This window comes from Marmota flaviventris, chromosome X (assembly GCF_047511675.1).
Source record: "Marmota flaviventris isolate mMarFla1 chromosome X, mMarFla1.hap1, whole genome shotgun sequence".
NCBI lineage: Eukaryota > Metazoa > Chordata > Mammalia > Rodentia > Sciuridae > Marmota > Marmota flaviventris.
This window is the reverse complement of record NC_092518.1, coordinates 7,545,921-7,567,607: the sequence shown is the minus strand read 5'-3', so window position 1 is coordinate 7,567,607 and position 21,687 is coordinate 7,545,921. Positions and strand designations below refer to the sequence as shown.

Genomic DNA, 21,687 nt, shown 5'->3' with positions numbered 1-21,687 from the left:
GCAGATATTTTGTTATAGCAATGCAAAACTGATTAAGAAAAGCAATCAGTAATCTATTGCAGGGGTTGGCAAACTGGCTCATGGGCCAAATCTAGCCAGCCATTTGTTTTGATACTGCTTATACTAACTACTCTGTTGTTTGTGAGCAAATAATGCTTTTTATACGTTTATGTGGTTGAAAAAAAATCAAAAGAATAGTATTTTATAATGTGAATATGATGTGAAATTCACATTTCAGTGTCTACAAGTAAAGTTTTATTGGAACAGCCACATCTATTCATTTATATGTTGTCTGCTGTTGCTTTTGAGGCACAGAGTTCAGCAGCTGTAACAGGTATCGTTTATAGAAAAGTAGACTGGCCCTTCTAATCTAAGTAAGGTAAATCATCTCAAGTACTGAATGGAGTTCTGGATATCAAAGTTTTAGCAAGAAATTTGCTGATGAGCCATGTTCAACAGAAGGACCAGAAGTTATGATTATAGAGGTAGGGATTAAAATTCAGGAAGACCGTAGTATATGAATTCAGACTTATATAGTTTTTTTCCCAAATCTGCAGGGATCTTAAGTGCTGTTTGCACAAATTTTGTTGTTTTAGAAATGAAAAAATAGCTTAAGAGTTGATCCCTGTAGTGGGTCAAATGGCATCCCTGCAAAATTCACATCTACCCACAACTTCAGAATGTGACCTCATTTTGGAAATAGGGTCTTTGCAGATGTAACCAAGGTAAAAATTCAAGATGAGATCATTCTGGATTAAGGTAGATCCAAAATCCAATGACAGTATCCTTGCTAGAGACACAAAAGGACATACAGAGACATGGGGAAGAAGCTATGTGAAGACAGAGTCAGAGATTGGAGAGATGCTGCCACAAGCCAAGGCAATAAGGAACACCAGAGGCTTCCTTGACTCTTTCCGGTTTCTGGATTTCAGATTTGGGGTCTCCAGACCTGAAGGTGAATAAATTCCTGCTCTTTTAAGCCACTCTGTTCATGCTAAATTGTTAAGGAAGTCCTAACAAATGAATGCAATCTCAAAGTTCCCCATAAACTCCATCTCTGATATATCTTGAAGGATAAGACCTGGATTATTTTCTTCAGATTCTTCTAGAGACTTACAGTGCCTCCTCCAATGCTAATGTTGCTAAAAGAATAATTAACCAATATTAACTGTGTTCTTCTTGAAAGACTAGAAGGGGACAACAGTATTTTGCTAATTAAACTTTTTATTTGAGGAGAACTATAAATTTACATGCAGTTGTAAGGAGTAATGCACAAATCCTATAGACCTTTACTAGAGTCTTCCCAAAATAACGTTTTCCAAAAATACAGCACAACATTACAACCAGGATCCTGAAATTGATACAATCCGGTGATCTGATTTGGGTGTTCCTGTTTGACTTGGATTCCCTGAGTTATGTGTGTGTGTTTTTATGTGTGTGTGCATGTGTGCATATTCAGTTCTGTCCACCACAGAAACACAATGATTCTATCATAATAAGGAAAATAATGGTATTTTAATATCTGCAAAAACATGCTTTACCTGTTTTGATATCTATAAATAGTAACATTATGGTGAGTTCAAAGGCAAATCTGAAAAATAAGTAAGGATATGTATTTACATTATCATTAAAATAGAAAGCCAACATTTCCCAGATATTCCAATCAAGGCCACATGTGAGGAAACAATGGTGACCTAGAACAGGTTTCAAGGGTAGGACACACCTCTCCTACCTTGTCCTTTTTATCTTGTCGGGCATATGGAAAACATGGGATCACTGCAGTCACCCTGGATGATGAGGCAATCTTGCAGGCATTGATCATGATGAGCAGTTCCATCAGGTTGTCATTGATTTCTCCACAGCCACTCTGGATGATATAGACATCTTCCCCTCTCACACTTTCACCAATCTCGACGCTAGGAAAAGAAAAATGCCATTGATTAATAGTAAAGTATATCTGCATCTCAGAGGTCTCTGAGACTACCTCCAAGTTCAATGATCCACCAGGCCCAATCACAAGACTCAGCATATAGTCATATTCATTCTCTCTGATTTATTATAGGGAAAGGACACAGAACAAGATCAGTAAATGGGCAAAGTTCATGAAATGAAGTTGGAGGAAATGGGGTGAGATTCCAAGTGTTCTCCTAGAGAGGAATCACAGAAGGTGAGTTTAAGGTCTTTAGTAGCAAGTGGATACAACATGTACAAAGTGTTGTCTAGCATGGCACCACCTTAGAGACTCAAGGCCCAGGAGTTTACTGGGGGATGGTCATGAAGAGACATTGCCTAGTGAAAATCAAAATGCCAGACTCTACGCATTCAGCATCAGCTGCATTGTTTGCCAGTTGTTAACAGCTTAGTGAGCCTTTCTTATCAAGGAACAGTGGGAAGCTTCGCAAAATCTAAGTTCCTAGCTACCAACTGAGGGCCAACTTTGCAAGCAGGCCTTTTAAGCTTCCAGACCTAGTGTGATAACACTTCTCTGCAGAATACTATATTTAGTTTTAAGTTTTCTATTTTTATTAAAGTTATATATAAAAACAACTTTTAAAACTCACATTGTTGTGTAAGATTGATAATGGATAAATAGCCTGGAAGCAACCAATTTCGACATATTTACCAAGTCTCTGGCTAATATGTGAGTCTTGCTATGTCTTGATTATGATTGACTTCTTGCTATGGAAGATGAGGATTTAACTCTAATGTCCTCTGTCTCATCACATGGGTACAACCCTTCCCAAAACGTCATCGTCCCAATAAAGATCAATATTCAAACTCAAAACTGACCACTTCAATTGAACTGTATAAATGTTCTTCAGAGCTGAGCCATGCAGTAAACTTAAATCAACATTCATATTCTCCTGCCATGTACAACTTCTGTTTTGTTCTATTTTCCCTATAGGTAATGATCTTATCTTTCTTCTACTACTTTTTGAAATACTGAATTCAGATTCTATTCTGAACACTTCACTAACAATTTCAGTCTCCCAATGTCAAATGTTTCAAGTCCCATCTACATTTCATCATCCTGCATATGTTCCTTCTAGAGCTGGATGACCTGACTTATCTTCCTGTCTGTGCCCCACAGTCATCTGGGGATTCTCTTTGCCTCTGTCCTGCACTCAAATACCCACTTTCTGTATCCTCTTTTATGGTGTACTTCCTTGTTTGGCTGGTTGGTATGTATCCTCCACTAGTTTCTTTAGGAACAGTAAATAGGAGCTAAATTTTTAAATTGCATGTCTGAAAATTTCTGAAATTGCTGGTATAGAATTCTGAGTATTCAACATGAGAGTCAGCCCATCCCTGGTCTGTGCCCTCTGTGGAAAGAAAAGCAAAGTAGCCTCATGTGCTTTGGTAGTTCATTCACAGGGCACTGTGTAAGAATCAAGAATATAAACTGTTATTAGTGCTTGTTTTGAGCAGGCAAATTTGTTCCAATAATTGACATATTTGGAACAATTTGAGCATAATGAGAATTTTCTATTTGCTTACTATGCACAACCTCTTATCTTGAGATAGAATGCAGAAAACAGCACTAAGCCCAATTGAATGGAGTCCCTGAGAGATCCTTTAAGCATATACAAGCACATAACTCACAAGGGCAATGAGCCACATTTATCCCCATCTGGTGTCCCAACTTGCCTCCTTCTACCATTTCCTAATAACTCAAAAGCTGTAACCGTCTGAGACCACCAACAAAGGGAAGGTATTTTTCATCAGGAAGTGCCATGTTTCTTGTAGCAGTTATATATTTTTAGAATATGTAATACCTGTAAAAGTGGTTTATTGTTCATATTACATTACCATTTTTTCAAGTGTCATCAAAGAAGTTTTTGAATGTTATGCCCATCCTCATTTTTTCTCATAAGTCCTGTGGCTTTTGATTGCATGATTCATAGCATGGTAATTTTTAGAAACCCATATGTCATATTATAGCAGAACTAGATATAAGCAAATTCATCCAAAAATCAAATACAATGAACTTATAAGTGAGACACATGATTATCCTTCTCTCTTCTCTTGTTATCAGAAGCCAATTGTACCCAATAAAATTACTTTATTAGAAGAGCCAATTACAAATAATGACAATTTAAAAACAAATCAACATTTGAGATACTACATAGTCTATTCAAACAAACAGAAGCTTATATACAACTTCAAAGAGAATAATCAGAAGACAAAAATAAAGATGTTTAAGTTGATATTTCTGAAAATAAGTTTTGATATCATCCCATCTTGTTCTTGCATGCTCTCTGCTATAGCTATTATTGGTACACTCAGGATTAAAGAGACAGAAATAATTCAATGTGCATTTCCTTCTGTTTTGGGTTCTAACGGGTTAACATAACAGTGGAATATTACATAAACTGAAGGATGAACTTAATTTGGAATTCAAGTATTATATAGCTCAGTGGTTCACAAAATACAGCACACAGCCTATTTTTGTATGGTCCATGAGCTACAAATGGTGTGATAGAGTAATGACTGCCTCTCCTACCCCAAGAAATCTATGCCCTAATCCTCTGAATATGTTTGATTACCTGACAAAGGAGCTTGCATATTTGCAGATGGAATTAAGGATGCTAACAAGCTGATTTTAAAATAGGGAGATTATACTGGATTATTTAAATGGGTCCAATGTAATCACAAGGGTCCTTAAAAATAGAACAGAAAGACAAAAGAGTCAGAAAAAGAGTTGTTATGCCTGAAGCAGGATCAGAGAGATACTTTGTTGCTGGAAGAAGGGTTCAAGAGATAAGGAATGTGGGCTGCATCTAAGAAGAAAAGGAACAAATTTCCCTTGAGAACTTCAGGAGAGGATGCAGCCTTGCTGACCCACCATGGACTTCAAACATAAAGGTAAAATATAGGAACAATAGAGATTACATGTGGCCAGCAATGCCTAAAATATTTTAAATCTAGCCCTTTACAGAAAGTTTCCCGGCTCCTGGTCTAATGACTCTTGATCCCACAATATTAGACTTTTTGTCCTATTTTTTTTTTCTCACATAGGAACCTCAAACCTCACATGAGTCCAGGGAAAGACAGAGAATGTCATGGCACCATTTTTTCCAAAGATGATCCTGCTTCTACTCATAAAGATTATCACTCCTGATCCATACTCAAAGTCTTTAACAGCTTGTGGATAGAAGGCAGCATCACTTGCCATTCAGCCAGAAATCTTTTCAGACCCCAAATAAGAAGGCTGAAGAGCATAACTGACTCAACAACAGGCATAGTAACTGAAAGATGGCCACAGATTCCTTAACACTTTTCATGTCAAGGAGCAGGATCTCTATCCCCTTCTCTCAAATTTGGGAGGGCTCTGAGCTTGACCAACAGAATGTAACAGGACTGATGATGTACCAACTTGCAAGCCCAGGCCTTAACAGACTGGTAGCTACCACTTCCTGTCCTTTGAAATACCTCCTCTTGCCATCTAACTTCCATGCTAGAAGGGAGCTCAAGTGTCCCTGTGAAGAGGTTAATAGGAAGAGAAACTTAGGTTTCTAAGCTTCCAGACAAAAGCTAGTGTGAATTTATTAGCCATGTGAATCAGCTACCTTGGAAATGGCCTCCAGCCCTCATAGCCACTCTAGTTGCCACCATATGAAACAGAAACAAGCTTTCCTTGCTGAACCCTGCCCAAACTATAGATTTGTGAGCCAAATAAACAATTACTGGTTTAACTCCTTAATTTCTGGGGTGATCTGCTACATGGTAACCAGAACGTTGGGTCCCACAATACAGCTAAACACCCTGCTAGCACATTAACTGACTAGCGTAAAAAGTACAATAGAGACTCTAAAACTATGAATGTTGTCCTGGAAGTCATTGAAGGGTGTTGTGGTCTACAGTGTGGCTGGAGTAGACCTCCCTGCTCATCAGATTTCTGGTCCTGGCTCAGTGAGAGATGTGGGAAAAGGTTTCTTATGGGAATGGAATCAATTTTCTCTTCCTTTTGCCCTTCTGTTTCTCATTGCTAGGACCACTGTGAAAACCAGATCACTAGTATAGTACCTGGCACTGAGAGGGCTATTGGTAAAAATCAACCTCTGTACCTATACAGTTTGTGGGAAACAGCAAACTCAGAAATTTATTTTTTTTATATTCTACATATTAAAACATAAATGGGGCTGGGGTTGTAGCTCAGCGGTAGAGTGTTTGCCTAGCACGGTGAGGCCCTGGGTTCAATCCTCAGCACCACATAAAATAAACAAAATAAAGGTATTGTATACAATTAAAAAAATAAACATAAATAAAAACATAAAATGTAGCTATATAAGCAATTCTCAGAGTCTTCATGCTGAGTGGGTTTTGAGACCTTATGATTTCTAATTATCAAGCAGTGGTTTAATGGCACTCAAAATCAAATAAAAATTGAGTCTGCTTTATATTTAAAACAAATGCATGAACAATCATACTTGAATGTCTGAGTCTCACCCAACAGTCATTAAATATTTTTAGCAGAAATACAACATTGACTTAGCAATGAACTGATATAGATTAACCATGCTCTTTAGCAAAGGATTGTGCTGTTCTGAGATAACACGGAAGGGCAACATAATTGCTTTCAAAACCCACTTCATCCAGAAATTTCTCATTTATTTATATGACAACACTTTGTGAACAAAAACTATTACTCTTGGTGTTCTCAGAACTACTGAAACGTGAACAGGACTGGCAAATATTGCAATACTAAAACCCAGCTTTGTCCTCCACAGCCCTTGACCATCTTCCAGGTCATGTGCACTAAACTCTGCAAAGTGGAATTCTTTAGCCAGAGCTTTCTGGGCAGTAATACCACAGGCCACTCACTCACTACAAAGTCTCTTCACTTATATTACTGTCAGAGCCATGTAACTGGAATTCATCACCTGGATAAAGTCACAAAGGATTCACATATCAAAAATCAAATAAAAGCATCTTTGCCATCAATATTAATGTCACTCCTCACTAAGAATTTTTGCTTAACAAAAAGTCATCAAGATTTTTTCCCATGCTCTCTTCTAGAAATTTTAAAGCTTTAGAGTTTCATTTAGTTCTATGATCCATTCCAAGTTAATTTAATAGAATTAAATTTAATTTAATGGAAAGTATAAATGGAGGTTCCTTTTTTGTTCATCTGGCTGTCCAACTGTTTCAGCACCTTTTCTTAAAAGGATGAATTGGAAGTGGAACTCTGCCAAAGATATAAAAGTTATCTGTAACTGTGTACAGTTAACTAACTGTACTAGACATTTGAGGAGGGAGGGGGGAAATGAGACCAATTTGAAATTAGTGAAAACACTTTGTTGACTCAGGCAAAATGAAAAAAGGAGTCCCTCAGCCCAGTTTCTGAGGAGGGACACCACCTGACCAAAATGAGCAGAGGTGACCACTTGCGGACTTGAGAAATGGATGGAATTTATACCGAACTAGGGCCTTGCTGCTTTACACAGCAGATTTCCAGAACGACAAAGAAGATGAAAGTCCATCATCTTTGAGGCAGCCAAGTTAGAGGAAGCCTAGGGGAGCCCAGCACGTGCGTCCTGGAGTTCTTACAGTCTTTCGCAGCACAACTTCACCTGACTCTGGATAATGAAGTGCTAAGCACCCTGGCTGCTAGTGAGAGTCACCTGGGGACTTGGAAAAACACGGATCCTCAGTCCACCCATTGGATTAGAACCTCTGGGGCAGGCCCGGGAAACAGCGTCTGAAAGGTCTCCAGGTAAAACCAGCCAGGGCACCGGACGTGAGGGGAATCTCTCCACGCACAGGTCTGTAGTTCAGCCTTGCAGGGTCACAGAAACCAGGACAGGCAGACCCAGGGACATCCCTCCTCCTAGCCCTGCACAGATACAGTTCCCACCAGTTGTGCCCATTCTCTCTCCGATGGTCTGTGACCCCGCGATGTCGCCCTTCCGGACTGGGGAGTCAGGCTGAGCAGCGTGACTGGAAGGACCCTAAAGTCTAGGGGTCGACGGGTCGCGGGGCCCGAGACCGGGCCAGCGGAGGGACAGCCCGGACGTACGCAGGGACGCCCGGGTGGCCGCGGGTGCCCCTCCTAGACTTCTCTCCCTGGGCGCAGCCGCTATGGCTCAGAGGCCGCGTTGCCGCCGTCCCGCCCCGGAAGGGGGAGCGCGGCGCCCGGGGAGGTGGCTGGGGCACGCGTCGGTCCCTGTCCCGGACCGCAGCCGCGCTCGGAGCGCCCGCCAAAGCGCGTTCCCCACCTGGTCTCCTGGTTACTGAACTTCTTGGTGACCACCTTGCCCAGCTCCAGGCCCAGGCGGTCGGCCACACGCTGGGACAGGTCCTGGTGCGAGCTGCCGCTGAAAAGCACGATGTTGGGCATGGTGAGGCGTGGGATCCGAGGGGCGCGCAGCAAGAGCGACAGCGACAACTTCAGCGACAAGACGGCTGCTGCTGCGGGAGCGGGAAAGCGCGGCGGCTGGACCCAAAAGAGGGGCGGAGCAAAGGGGCGGAGCTGGAGGAGGAGCCGGGGACGCGGGAGAGAGTGAGAAGGAGCGGGCGTGGCAGGGCAGCTGGAGGGTGCCGGGAAGCTGAGACTGCCCACTGGGCCAGGCGGCAGGTTGTGAAGCCCTGGGTGGTCCTGAACCAATAAGGCGCTCTGGCTCCGTGGGAGAGCTCCCACCCCACACTTGACCTCTCTGACCTGCCTCACAGGGGAAGTCCGAAGAACCGGACTAACAGGGCACAGAGAAAATGAGCGAAGGGGCCACGGAGATGCCTTGAAGCAAAGAGCGACCTCCCAGTGTGGTGCGCCCCAAACCCAGTGCAGAACACTGGTGTTCTTCTCTAGCAGGAATATGCACACTCTGGCCGCGGGACGAACCCTCAGAGCTGCCTATGTTTGTTCCAGAGAGCTAAGCACTTTTGCACGTTATCTGATGGTAGCATACACCACCTTTGAATCCCAATTTAAAAGAAATGTTTCCCCATAGAAAGAATTCCTTTCTCTCATTAGTAGATGTGCACTACAAAAATAGTACTCAGATATTATTACACTTTGGATTTTGTCAATAAAACTGAAAATTGGTTTTCTGTCTCTTAAAAGTACCTGTAAAATATCTTCCCTTTTGCCTCTTGGTTCACAAAACTTTAAATATTTACCTTCCTGTCCTTAATAGTTAAATGTTGATCCTTGAACTATAGAGTTGTTCCATGTCCTCAAAAACCAGCGATATCCAGTCACCATTTGAACCCTGACCACAGGTGGAGGTGGAAAGATTTGCCTTGGATCAAAGCAAATCCCCTCAGATACCTCATTTTTAGGTAAATGTGGGTGTCCTTGGGCCAGCTATCAGGACCTCCTGGCGTTTGGATTCTCAAGAACCTAATCCCAGGATCATCAACCACCCAGATAGGCCCCCAGCCTCAGTCTCTTGACATCCCTGGAATCAGCACCTCCCTCACTTCTCTCCAGGCAGAAACCAGCCAGAATGTTTTCTCAAAAAGCTAATGCAGTACCAGAGCCAACCTTTGGGCATAAATCAACTGTAGGGGAAGGAATGTGTCCTGTTTCCATGGAGGCATGGGCACTAGTGATGCTGGTCACAGTTTTAACAATTCACTGAAGATAATTAAGTCTGATAGAGAAATGGCTGGGTTTTACAAACTTTGGCAAGAATTGGCTTTTTACCCATAGTGAAAGCCACCTGTAGTTGAGCTGTTGTCTAACTCAACTTCATATTATTGGGATTTAGGAGATTGTTGCAATTATCATATCACTTTGCAAAGTGGAATGCCTTACACATACAGTGATTCTTTTAAACATCTGAATGTTCCTGCTTACCAAAAAGTTGCCCAAAGCACCATTTCCAGTAGCATTTCTGCCCCTTTTTATTCTGCTTGTTATATGCCTTGTTATATTAAAAAAAAAAAAAAAAAAAAAACCTACCTGCTGTGTTCTATAATCTATGCACAGTAAGGCAGCACATAACCATGTTTTGGTCAATGATGGACCATAAATACAAAGGTAGTCACAAAAAATTATATTGCTTAGTGCTGTTGTAACTGTTAGTTCCTTTACACTCTATGATGCTCACACAAGGATGAAATCGCCTAATGATGTATTTCTAAGAGCACATTCCAGACGTTAAATGACACATGACTATGTATCATAATAAATCAGATTAAATTAAATTTGCATACTAAATTACCATATCAATGAGATTTATACTTATACTCAACCATATGTCTAAAATGTTTATTGAATGAGTCTGTTAATGTAATTATATTTAAACTCTGCCAATAAAGTTTACTACCCAGCAATATTACTGTAATTTTTGTTTTTAAAGTTTCACTTATGAACAAAATTGATTAATAATGGAATTCTTCTAAATATATATGTGTTCTACTCAGAGGGAAAGTGACTTTCTGTTGGTATAGTAGGGACATGGTTCTTTGATGACAAGGCCAGTGGATTTTAAATTAAAGCCCCTGGTCACTGGGCTGCTTAATGGATTGGGATTTGGATGCCAGTATTGAATTGTGACTCACCCATCCCATGACCTTGAAGTTGAAGCAATATCTGGGTTGGGGTAACTAAAAATGTGGTTTTTGTTTCAATGGTTTGATGACTTACTATGCTTAAGTTCTGAATGTAAACAAGGAAAAATACACCATTGCAATAGATGAGAATACTAATTGGGATCATCAAAAATCAACATGAGTAATGGACTGTAGAGAAAGCCATCATTGGGAAATCTACATGCTCAAAAGAATAGCTTTAGAAGATTCTGCATGAAAACGTTCTTTCCTAAGCCTCTTTTTCCTTGATTCACAGGAGCCAGTTTGTGCAGAAACCTTGATCTGGGTGGATTTCACAACTTCAGCACAGCTGATAGGCTGGGTAATTCTTTGTTGTAGGGCTGCCCAGTACACTGAAGGAAGCTTAGCAGCGTCCCTGGTCTCTATGAACTGCCAGTAGTGCCTCTCCACCAATTGTAGAATCCTAAGTATTCCCAAACATTGTCCAATATTTCCCAGGGGGAAAAATTAATCCAGGCTAAGAATCATTTGTGTGAATGAACCCCCAGCTCTTTCCTCTTCCAAGTGGACTTTCCCAAGGGACTGCTTGAGATTCCTCACAGCATAGCTGTGGGGGTCCAAGAAGGAGTGTTTCAAAAAGATGATTTTCAGAGAACAAGTGCCTATCAGCCTTCTGCTTTTATCTTGTGTGTTAATTATACCACTGGCCAAACAAATATATGGAAAAAATGTTCAACATCTCTGGCAATCAAGGAAATGCAAATCAAAAGTACACTAAGATTTCACCTCAGTCCAGTACCATTTTTTCAGGAACAAAAACAATAATGAACACTGGCAAGGATGTGGGGGAAAAGATACTCTCCATATATTGCTGGTAGGACAGCAGGCTGTTGCAAGCACTCTGGAAAGCATTATGGATATTCCTCAAAAAACTATGAATGAAACCACCACATGACTCAGCTATTCCACTCCTTGGTATTTATCCAAAGGATTAATATCAGCACAATATAGTGATGAACTCACCTCAATGCTTATAGCAACACAATTTACAATAGCCAAATTCTGGAATCAACCCAGATGTTCATCAATAGATGAATGGATTAAGAAATTGTAGTATATATACACAATGGAGTTTTACTCAATCATAATGAAAAATTTAATCATGGAATTTGCTGGTTAATGGATGGAAATGGAGAACATCATGCTAAGTGCTAAGTGCTAAGCCAGTCTCAGAAAGTCAAGGGTCAAATGTTTCTCTCATATATGGAAGCTACAGCAAAATAAAGAAAGGATGGAGGGGAGGATCAAATATCATAAAGATATAGGGACAATCAGTAGAGTAGAAGAAGGAGATCCAGAGGGAGAGAGGAGAAGTCAGTAAAGGGAGGAAATGCAGAATTAATTTTTAAAAATCATGATATGTGCATATATAAATATACCACAGGGAATTTTTCCTTTATGCATTAGTAGAAAGAACCAATCAAAAATTTAAAAAAATGAGCAAAAGGAAGATCAGCAGAGTAGAGGAAGGAGAGTGGGGGTGATTGAGGAGGAACAGAAAATCAGGGGGAACATGAACTGAAATCAAATTCCATGCATGTATGAATTTGTCAAGATGAACCAAACTACTGTGTACAACTATAATGCTCTACTAAGAAAAAGATCACCTGTAAATTTGACTTTGAGATTCCTAGGAGCTGGGACAGGGGTGGGAAGGACTCACAATGAACTATAAGATTAATATCTGTCAAATTAAAAACAGACAAGCTCTCTTGAAAAAAAATCTTACTGGCCAAAGTAATTCATATTGGCTAAGATCTGAGTCAGTGTGTTATGGGACAACATAAAAGCACAAATATGAGATCCACTAAAGGTCTGCCACAGTGCACTTATTTTTGAAGTAAATGTGGAGCTGTGGGAGCTCTGGGAAAACTGGGACATGTACTCAAAACTCAAGACTCAGAGGAGAAAAAGAACATATACTCTGGGTATATGGGATCTCTGATTTTGAGCATATTATAAAATCTTCATTCTTTTAGATAAAATGTGGAAAAGAATAAAATGATGAAATAATTTCCATTGTTGATGTCTGTCTTCATGTATAGGCATGAAATGGGAAAACAATGATTTGAATTTGTAGACAGTTCCACATCTTGAACTTCTCATTTCATTTAGGCAAGTTCTTTCCATGTAGTAAGAGCTCTAAATATTTGCTGAATGAATTTACTCTTTACTAGGGCTACAAAGTGGAAGAAAAGGCCCAAAGTCACACAGCTATTGAAAAGCAGCAAAAAAATAAGGCTGCAGGTCTTCTAGCTTGGTCTTTTCCTCTATAGAACAGTGCTATCCAAAAGACATCTAATGCAAGCAACATTTGTATTTTATATTGTTAATAGCCACATTTTTATTTTTATTTTTTATTTGTTTTAATTAGTTACACATGACAGTACAATGATCTTGACTTATCATACATTTGAATCAAATGAGGTATAATTTCTCATTCTTCTGAGTGCACATTTTAAAAAGAGTGTAACGAAACAGGTGCAGGTGATTTTAATAATCCACATTATTTAATCTAACACATTAATCCAACATGTAATTGGCATAAAATATTAAAGAGATATTTTGCATTCTTTTTTTGGCATCAAATCTGATGTATATTTTACACATATAGCACATTGTACTTTGGTCTTGCCATATTTGAAGTGCTCAACAGCCACATATGTTTTGTAGTTGCTCTATTAGAGCTAGAAGCTCTAGAACACTGGTTTCCAAGACTTATGCCAAGATGCCCCAACACATTCATTCTCTTATGTAATTCTACCAGGGATATGGCAAATAATTTGTGACTAATTATAAAATGCTAAAGCTTATAAACAAATCACTTTAAAAATAAGTTTAAGTGGACTCGATGTTACTCCATTATTAGTGGCATTTTCACACATAATCAAATAGTTTTTTCTGATTTTTATTTATATATCTTACCTTTTTATCTTCTACTGCTTAAAGAAAAATTCAGAAACAGGGAGGAGAGTATAATGAACACCCATACAACCATCACATAGATTTTGCAACCATCAAAAATTTTGCCAAAATTACTTCATTTATTTTTTGGAAATATTTTAGAGTAAATTGAAGATGTCATATATTCACATTTATACTCTTCAGCCTATATAAGGGCATCATAGTATAATCAAAAATTTATTTACAATTGATCAAAGATCTAAATGTAAGAACTAAAACTATATAACTCTTGGAGAAAAACATAGGTACAAATCTTCATGACTTTGGATTAGGCAATGCTTTTTAAAAAATATAACATCAAAAGCCCAAGTAGAAGCCACATAAACATATATAAACTGTACATCAAAATTTAAAAAAATATTGTGCTTCAAAGGATACCATCAAGAAAGTGAAAGACAACACAAAGAATGGGAGAAAATGTTTACTGATCATATATCTCATAATGGACTTGTATTACATTAATAAATGACAATTCAATAATATAAAATCAAATAACCCAATTCAAAAATTGGCAAAGGAGGCTGCACATGGATGTTGACAGCAGCTTTATTCATAATTGTCAAAACTTGGATGCAACCAAGGTGTCCTTTAGTAGCTGACTGGGTAAGGAAACAGTAATACATTGATACAAAGGAATACCATTCAGCGCTAAGAAGAAATGATCTATCAAGCCATGAAAAGACATGGAGGAAACTTAAAAACATATTACTAAGTGAAAGAAGTAAACCTGAGACGGCTCCATTCATATTGTATGATTCCAAGTATAAGATTCTAGAAAAGGCAAAACTACAGAGACACTAAAAATATCAGTGGATTTGAGGGGAAGGAGGGATGAATCAGTAGTACATAGAGGATTTTTAGTGCAGTAAAACTGTTCTGCATGCCACTATTATTGGTGGATACACATTATACATTCATCAAAAACAATAGAATGCACAACACCAAGAGTGAACCATAATATAAACTTTGGGTGTTGGGTGATAATGAGCGTCAATGGAAATTCATTGTAGCCTATGTACCACTCTGGTGTGGAATACTGATATGGTGGAGCTGAGCAGGTCTGAGATCAGGGGGGTTGTGGAAACTCTGTACTTTCTACTCAGTTTTGGCATGAATCTAAAACTTCTCTAAAACGTAAAGGTCTATTAAACAAAGAAAAAAATGTGGGCAACGAATGTGAACAGATATGTCTCCCAAAAGATATACAAATGGGCCAGGTGCAGTGGCTCATGCCTGTAATCCCAGTGGCTAGGAAGGCTGAGGCAGGAGGATTGTGAGTTCAAAGCCAGCCTCATCAATGGCAAGGTACTAAGCAACTCAGTGAGACTCTGTCTCAAAATAAAATACAAAATAGGGCTGGAGATGTGGCTCAGTGGTTGAGTGCCCCTGAGTTCAATCCCTGGTACCAAAATAAATAAATACATAAATAAAAGATATACAAATGGCTAATAAATGAAATGCTGGCAACCATATTGGCCCTCAGGCCAATCAAAACCACAATGAACTACCACTACATATTCACCATGATGGTAATAATCAAAAAGACAGATATTGCCAAATGGTTGTGAGAATGTGGAAAAGCTGGAGCCTGCTACATTGGTGACAGGAAGGTAACATGGTGAGGTGCTCTGAAAAACTACCTCAAGCAGGTAACATGGAGTCACCATATGAGCCAACAGTTTTGCTCAGAGGTATATTCCCTAAAGAACTGAAAACTGGTACTCAAATAGTTTACGAGAAGTTCTCAGCAGCATTATTCACAACAGACAAAAGCTGAGAAAACAACCCAGATGTCCGTCAACTGATGATTGAATAAACACAATATGGTATATACATTCAATAGAATATTATTCAGTAATAAAAAGAAATGGAGTTCAAATACATGTTACTACATGGATGAATCCTGAAAACATTGTGTTAAGTAAAAAAAAATCCTACACAAAACAACACATATTGCATGAGCTCATTTATATAAAATGTCTATAACAAGCAAATCTATAGAGTAAATTAAAGGGTGCTTATGTTTGGAGCATGAGAGTATGGAGGAATGTTGGGTGGGTGAAGGTTAAGGAGTGTGGAATTTCTTTTAGGGAGGTAATGAAATGTTATAAAATTGATTGTGGTGATGGTTGCACAACTCTGTGGATATATTAACAGCCATCAAATCTGATACTTTAAATGGGTGAATTGCATGGTACGTGAATTAAATCTAAATAAAACTTTTATTTTTCTAAACATCATTGCATTGGAGACCAAGATTTCAACACATGAGCCTTTGGGAGCCACTCCAGATCCAAACTGTAGTACTATCTTCCACAGAAAGCACACAGGCATCATTGGCTGATTTGGCTGATTCAAGATCTGGGGCAAGAATGGATGTGAAAGGAGCTAGGACATTTTTCTTTATGACTCTGATATCATGATCATATCCAACATTAACATGTCAAATTATTCTGCTATTAGTGATATTGAGATTGATCGCTGGTTTAAGGTGATTTTCTGATTCCTCCATGTATAAGGCTGTTTTTCTTTTTACCTTTGAAAAATGGGAAACTTCTAATTCTATCAATCCTTCCTGTCTAAAAAGATTAGCTGAAATTGTTCAGTATAGAACTACCCTTTAGCAGGCACAGTGGTGTACCCCGGCAATCCCAGCAACGCAGGAGGCTGAGGCAGGAGGATCACAAGTTCAAGGGCAGCCTCAGAAACTTAGTGAGGCCCTACACAACTTAGTGAGACCCTGTATCAAAATTTAAAAATGTAAAAAAGGGCAAAGTATATAGCTCAGTGGTATAGCACCCTTAGGTTCAATCACCAGCATGCCCGCTCCACACACACACACACACACACACACACACACACACGAGGTGGGGCCTAGTGGATGGTCATTAGGTCATTGAGGATGTATAAGAAGGTTGCTATAAAAGAATGAACCTGGCCACTCTCTGTGTGCTTTGGCTTCCTATCTGGCAACATGATCACTCATATACGCCCCATAATGATGTCATCTGCATGAGGTAATGCAACCAGCAGAACCCTTGCCCAAACCAGTGACACACTCTTTGGACTTTCAGACTCCAAAACTGGGAATGAAATAAACCTATTTTCTTTACAAAGTTATCCAGACTTAGGTATTTTATCATAGCAAATTAAAAGCAGACTAATTCATGGATAGGTGGATTTTCAGGAAGGAGGCAGAGTAATATTCTGATGAGAGGAACAATATAAAGTCATTGAAATTGGACTGAGCTTAACATTAGTATGAACCAATCTGATGGAAAATTGGAGAGTCTTAATTAAGTAAGGAACAATAAAATTAAGTTTCAGCAAATCTTCTAGAATAAGGTAGCTTTTAAGAGAAGAAATAATAATTTTGCATATGTATATAGTATTTACTATACAGAAAACATTCAAAATAATCTTATGAGATCAGTCTCATTATGATCAACCTCATCTCACATGTGTAGAGAAACTGAGGAACAGAGATATTGGGTAACTTGCCCAAGTCAACACGAGCCAGACAGTTCTTTGTTATGGCTCTCTCTTGCCTTCTACTTCACTCCACCACGTAAGTGAATGTGGTTGAAAAGAATTTCAATTTTAGATTAATGTGGTGTATAAAGAGTACCTCTCCTTCCTTCTGATAATGCTTTCTTCTTCTAAATAATTCCAGTAATGCAATTTTGATAAAGATTATTCCATCAAGCCAAAATTTTGGAATTCCTCCATGTATGTCCTTGGGCTTGCTTTCTTTTTCTTTCTTTCTTATGCTCTCCCTTCCTTCCTTTCCCTCTCTCCCTTACTTCTTTCTTTCTTTCTTTCTTTCCCTCCCTCCCTTCCTTCCTTCTTTTCCTTTCTTTTTTCTTTCCAATGCTGGGGATGCAATCTAGGGACTCACACATACTAGGCAAGAGCTCTACCACTGAGCTACATCCCAGTTCTGGATCCTGGACTTTCTTACCTTCACTCTTTTTATTTGTCTTCCTTGATGTCATCAAGGCCAGTGACTTAATCTTAAGCACTTACTTATAGAAGCTTAGACTTCTCCAGTAAGGGTCAGAGTTAAATAAACCTACTCCAGGGGCTGGCAATCTCTGGCCCAAGGTCTAAATCACATCTACAACCTGTTTTTATAAATCAATTTTTACATATTTATACACTCATTCATTTATATATTGTCTGTGTCTGCTCTTGTGATACCCAGAGTTGAAGGGTTGTGGTTGAGACACTGGCCTTCTGAACACACATTAGTATTTGGTCATTTCAAGGAAAAGCTGAACTTCTCCAATGGGAAGCATGATGCTCCACCTCCCAATAACCAGCTCTTTCCTGAATACATGGTGTCACCATCATCCAGCTGGTCAAGTCCAAAATGTGTGAATTACTCTTGACCGTGACTTGCCTCTCACCCTTCCCATTCCAAGACTGTTGGTTTTATTTGCCAAGTTTGGACCTCAAGTCTCCCTACCTTCTTCCATCTCCACGGCTTCCAGTCAGCCCTTACAGGGGCCTCCTCAGGGCATTCTTCCCAGGATCTTTGCCTCCCTCCCACCTCTTTCGACACAACAATCACAATGCTGTGTTTTTGTTTTTGTTTTTGTTTTTAACAATCAAAGTGAGTGAATCATCATCCCTGCACTCCAACTTCATGTGACCTTTCTGACTGACCTTCACGTCCTCTCAACCCCTTTCTAAAACACATAAAATCTCTCTGGCTATGGGCCCTCTGCACCTGACCTTCCTCTCTTGAGAAGCTCTTTCCATGGCTCCTCCATCATAGCCTCAGCTCTTTTGTTCTTTGAGTCAGTTTATAAATATCACTTCTTGAACCTCCCTATATATAATCACTCCCTTTCCTCCCCATTCCCACTCCAGCTTTTCTCTATCACATTGTTCTGTGTGCTGGTTGCCTTTATACCATTTATCTTCATTTATCTCTTTGTTGTCTTTTGTTGAATATTGACTGTCTTTTCCCATTAGTGACTAGAATATAAGCAACACTAGGCCAGGGATTGGGTCAGTCTTGATCACAGTTACATCCTAAGCCCATAAGCATGTTTGGCCAGAGAGTAAATATACTCAGCTTTGCAGGCCATAGGATCTCTGTTCCAAAGATTCAAGTCTGCAGCCGTAGCACAAATAAATGAATGGGTGTGGCTGTGTTCCAGTAAAACCTTATTTATGAATACTGAAATTTAAATTTCATTTAATTTTAATGTGCTATGAAATATTCTGCTTCTCATTATTATTTTATTCTTATTTATTATTATTCTTTTGTGGTTTCTTTCCTTCAACCACTTAGAGATGTAAAAACCATTCTTAGCTTGACGGCTATATAGAAATGGAGCAGGCAGGATTTGGCCAGCAGGCCATAAGCAGTTTGCCAATCCTTCATCTAGCATATTGTTTGGCAGATTCTCATATAAAAATCATAAAATATAAAGAAGGCATGCAGGCAAAAACTTTAAAAAATTAGAAGTGCTCTCCAACAAATGCTCCTTAAATTTGTTCTCAGAGAAGGCACAGTGCACAGTTAATTGGAAATGTGATTATTTTGCAATTGATGTGATCAAGGTAGACAGCAACAACAACAAAAAAACTGTTCAGCATTTGGCATCTTTCTGAAAACCCATGTCTCTTTATGCTGTACTCACAGAAATAATCTAGCTATAAGATAGGAATTAGCATCCAGTGACCTCTAGAAACTTCTTAGAGCAATGAGAAATAACTCCAAGAAAGCATGTCTTTCCAATCATTATATAATAAGGAACACACACACACACACACACACACACACAATAACAACCACCACCACCTTTCCAATTCTCCCCTCAGTTTCTTGTCTTTCTAGATTCTGAATTGGCTTGTTCTCTTCTTCTTTCCCCTCAGAATATTAAGCCTCCTTTCATTGGAAGAATAGCACCGAATTTAACAGTGTTTGCCTTCTTTGTTGTTGTTTTATTTATTATGTAGATCTTTAGACCATCATTCGCTGCTGTTCCCCAATCAGGTTATCAGGGCTATGATTCTGACATTATTTCTCCTTCTCCCATGTTCAGTATCTTTTGCTCCTCAGGTATCGGGAGTGCCGATGTAAATTATTTATCCTGCCTAATTAATTTAGCCATGGTCATGGGGAAACATTGAAATCGAAGCTTTCTCAATATTTTTTATACAGCTAATTTAAACAATTGTTTATTTAGAATAAGAGAAAATGAATAATTGTTGAAAACATTTTCCCCTCCAAATTACAGCTGTAAAGGAGGTAAGAATTTTGTATGTACTTTCTGAAGACTTATCATATATAATAAACTGATTCACAACCACAGTTTATTAAAAAAATTCCACAAATGCCTACACATGATAACAACTATCTCCACATTGATTTTCAAAAGCATGATGTGATTTTCTTAATCTTTTAAAAGAATAAATAATGTGACTTTATTCAGGCTTGAAAAAGCCTCAGCTCAAGTGTCTTTAGGGAAAAAGCCATGCTTAGTAAATGATTAATTTTCTTGGCATGGTTTCAAGGTCACACTGTCATAGGTGAGAGAAGGACTGGCCAGCCACCATCAGGAATTTTAGTTCTTGTACACTTCTCTCTGCTACTTAGACCTTCAGTTCCAGATTGCTTTAAATGAAGTCAATACAATACATTTAACAAACACCAGTATTGTATGAAACCCAAATAACAATAAATCATATCAATTTAACATAGAAAAAGTTTTCTTGTTGACTCATTCATTGATGAGACCACAAGAAAGGATCATGACTCCCTTATTATAGGTCAAGTTCCTTCTCAGAGAGTCACATTAACTCTGACAATAACCCTGTTGGGTATTGCTCCATTAGTACAGATAAGGAAACTGAGTCTCATAGGTTACCTAGCAAGTAAGGGGGGACAAGAATTGGAAGTCTTGTCTCCATTGTTTGTTTGTAAGTTGGATTTTTTAAAAATTTGAAACACAGATGATAATCACTCAGTCTTCAATGTTGGATAAGGAAATTTGTCCTTAGGGAACCAGTGGGATTCTAAACATCTCCAGACTTGATTTGGATTTTGCTCCTTATGACTATGGACTTTTTTTCTTTTCCAGGGTCCAATCCAGAATGCAAGATTTTTTTCTTTAATATTGTCATCAGAGAAGAGTTTTTAAAAGAATGGCATTTGTCTCAATGTATATTTCAAGGAATATTGCAACCCTATGGAAAACATACTCAAAGCCAAAATTGGGAAACCAGTGTCCAGCAGTTCTATTTTTTTTGGTCTGCATAGTGTTGTGGTTGTGTTGCAGCCTTTAATTTGAATGAGATGTTCACTTTCAAATGTGGAAGATTTCATACAAACACCAGACCTTTGACTTATCTTAAAAAATCAGATGATCTGGTAACACCAATCCTGCTTTTCCTCGTAGCCACAGTCGTCTGTCCCTGAACCTGGTCTGATATCTTTGACCTGGGTAGCATTCTGCCTCTGCCATCTACCCCAGCAATCTCTAGTTTAGCCCCATGGAGGCCATGTGTCAATTGTACTCTTTCGTCATGCCTGTGTTTGTGCTTTGCCATCCCATAGTCACCCCTCTCCATGGATCTAGTGACTCCTACAAGTGTCTGGTTTTGCTTGTGTGCTTCTAAGCCTTAGGACTTGTTTAAATTAGAGGGCAAATAGCTGCCTGTCTCCAATTATCCTGGGCCTGTAATGCAGCTCAGGACGTGCATGGGGCTGGAGAAATTTAATTATCCTGCTGTAGAGAGAGTGTGCTTTCACTGTTGTAGGAAATACACACACACACACACACACACACACACACACACACACTGCATATCAGATAGGTCTGGTAAAATGTTCTTAACATGGAGGCTATTCTTAAGCTCTTGATTCTGAACTAGCCTCACCAAAGCATTGCAGACAGGGGACAGAGATCTAAATGGTCAAAGGATTTGTGCTCCTCCTCGTGGCAAAGCATCTGCTGCCTTCTTTGTACATTTAGAGAATCAAAAAAAAAATCAACTTTAAAATGAATAATGCAACCTAAGAAAATAGGTAATATTGGAAATGTCGAAATTCAAATTTATGTGTCAGAAGTTGTTGGTTAGCAATATGACTTATAACCATGTAGCTTGAGATTTGCAGGGTTAGCTTAACTTCTAAAAAACTATTTA

At 39.0% G+C, this 21,687-nt stretch overlaps 1 protein-coding gene across 1 annotated transcript in view; it reads right to left on the bottom strand.

The window, feature by feature from the left end:
- Prps2 (phosphoribosyl pyrophosphate synthetase 2) overlaps positions 1-8,452 on the bottom strand; it is a 29,161-nt gene extending 20,709 nt beyond the window's left edge. The window contains exons 1-2 of the mRNA XM_027946499.2: positions 8,220-8,452; positions 1,733-1,916 (exon numbers count right to left, since the gene is read on the bottom strand). Of these exons, the coding sequence (XP_027802300.1) occupies positions 1,733-1,916; positions 8,220-8,341 (306 nt within the window). The 5' untranslated portion in view covers positions 8,342-8,452. The remainder of the gene's footprint in view (positions 1-1,732; positions 1,917-8,219) is intronic.
- Positions 8,453-21,687: the final 13,235 nt, after the last annotated feature.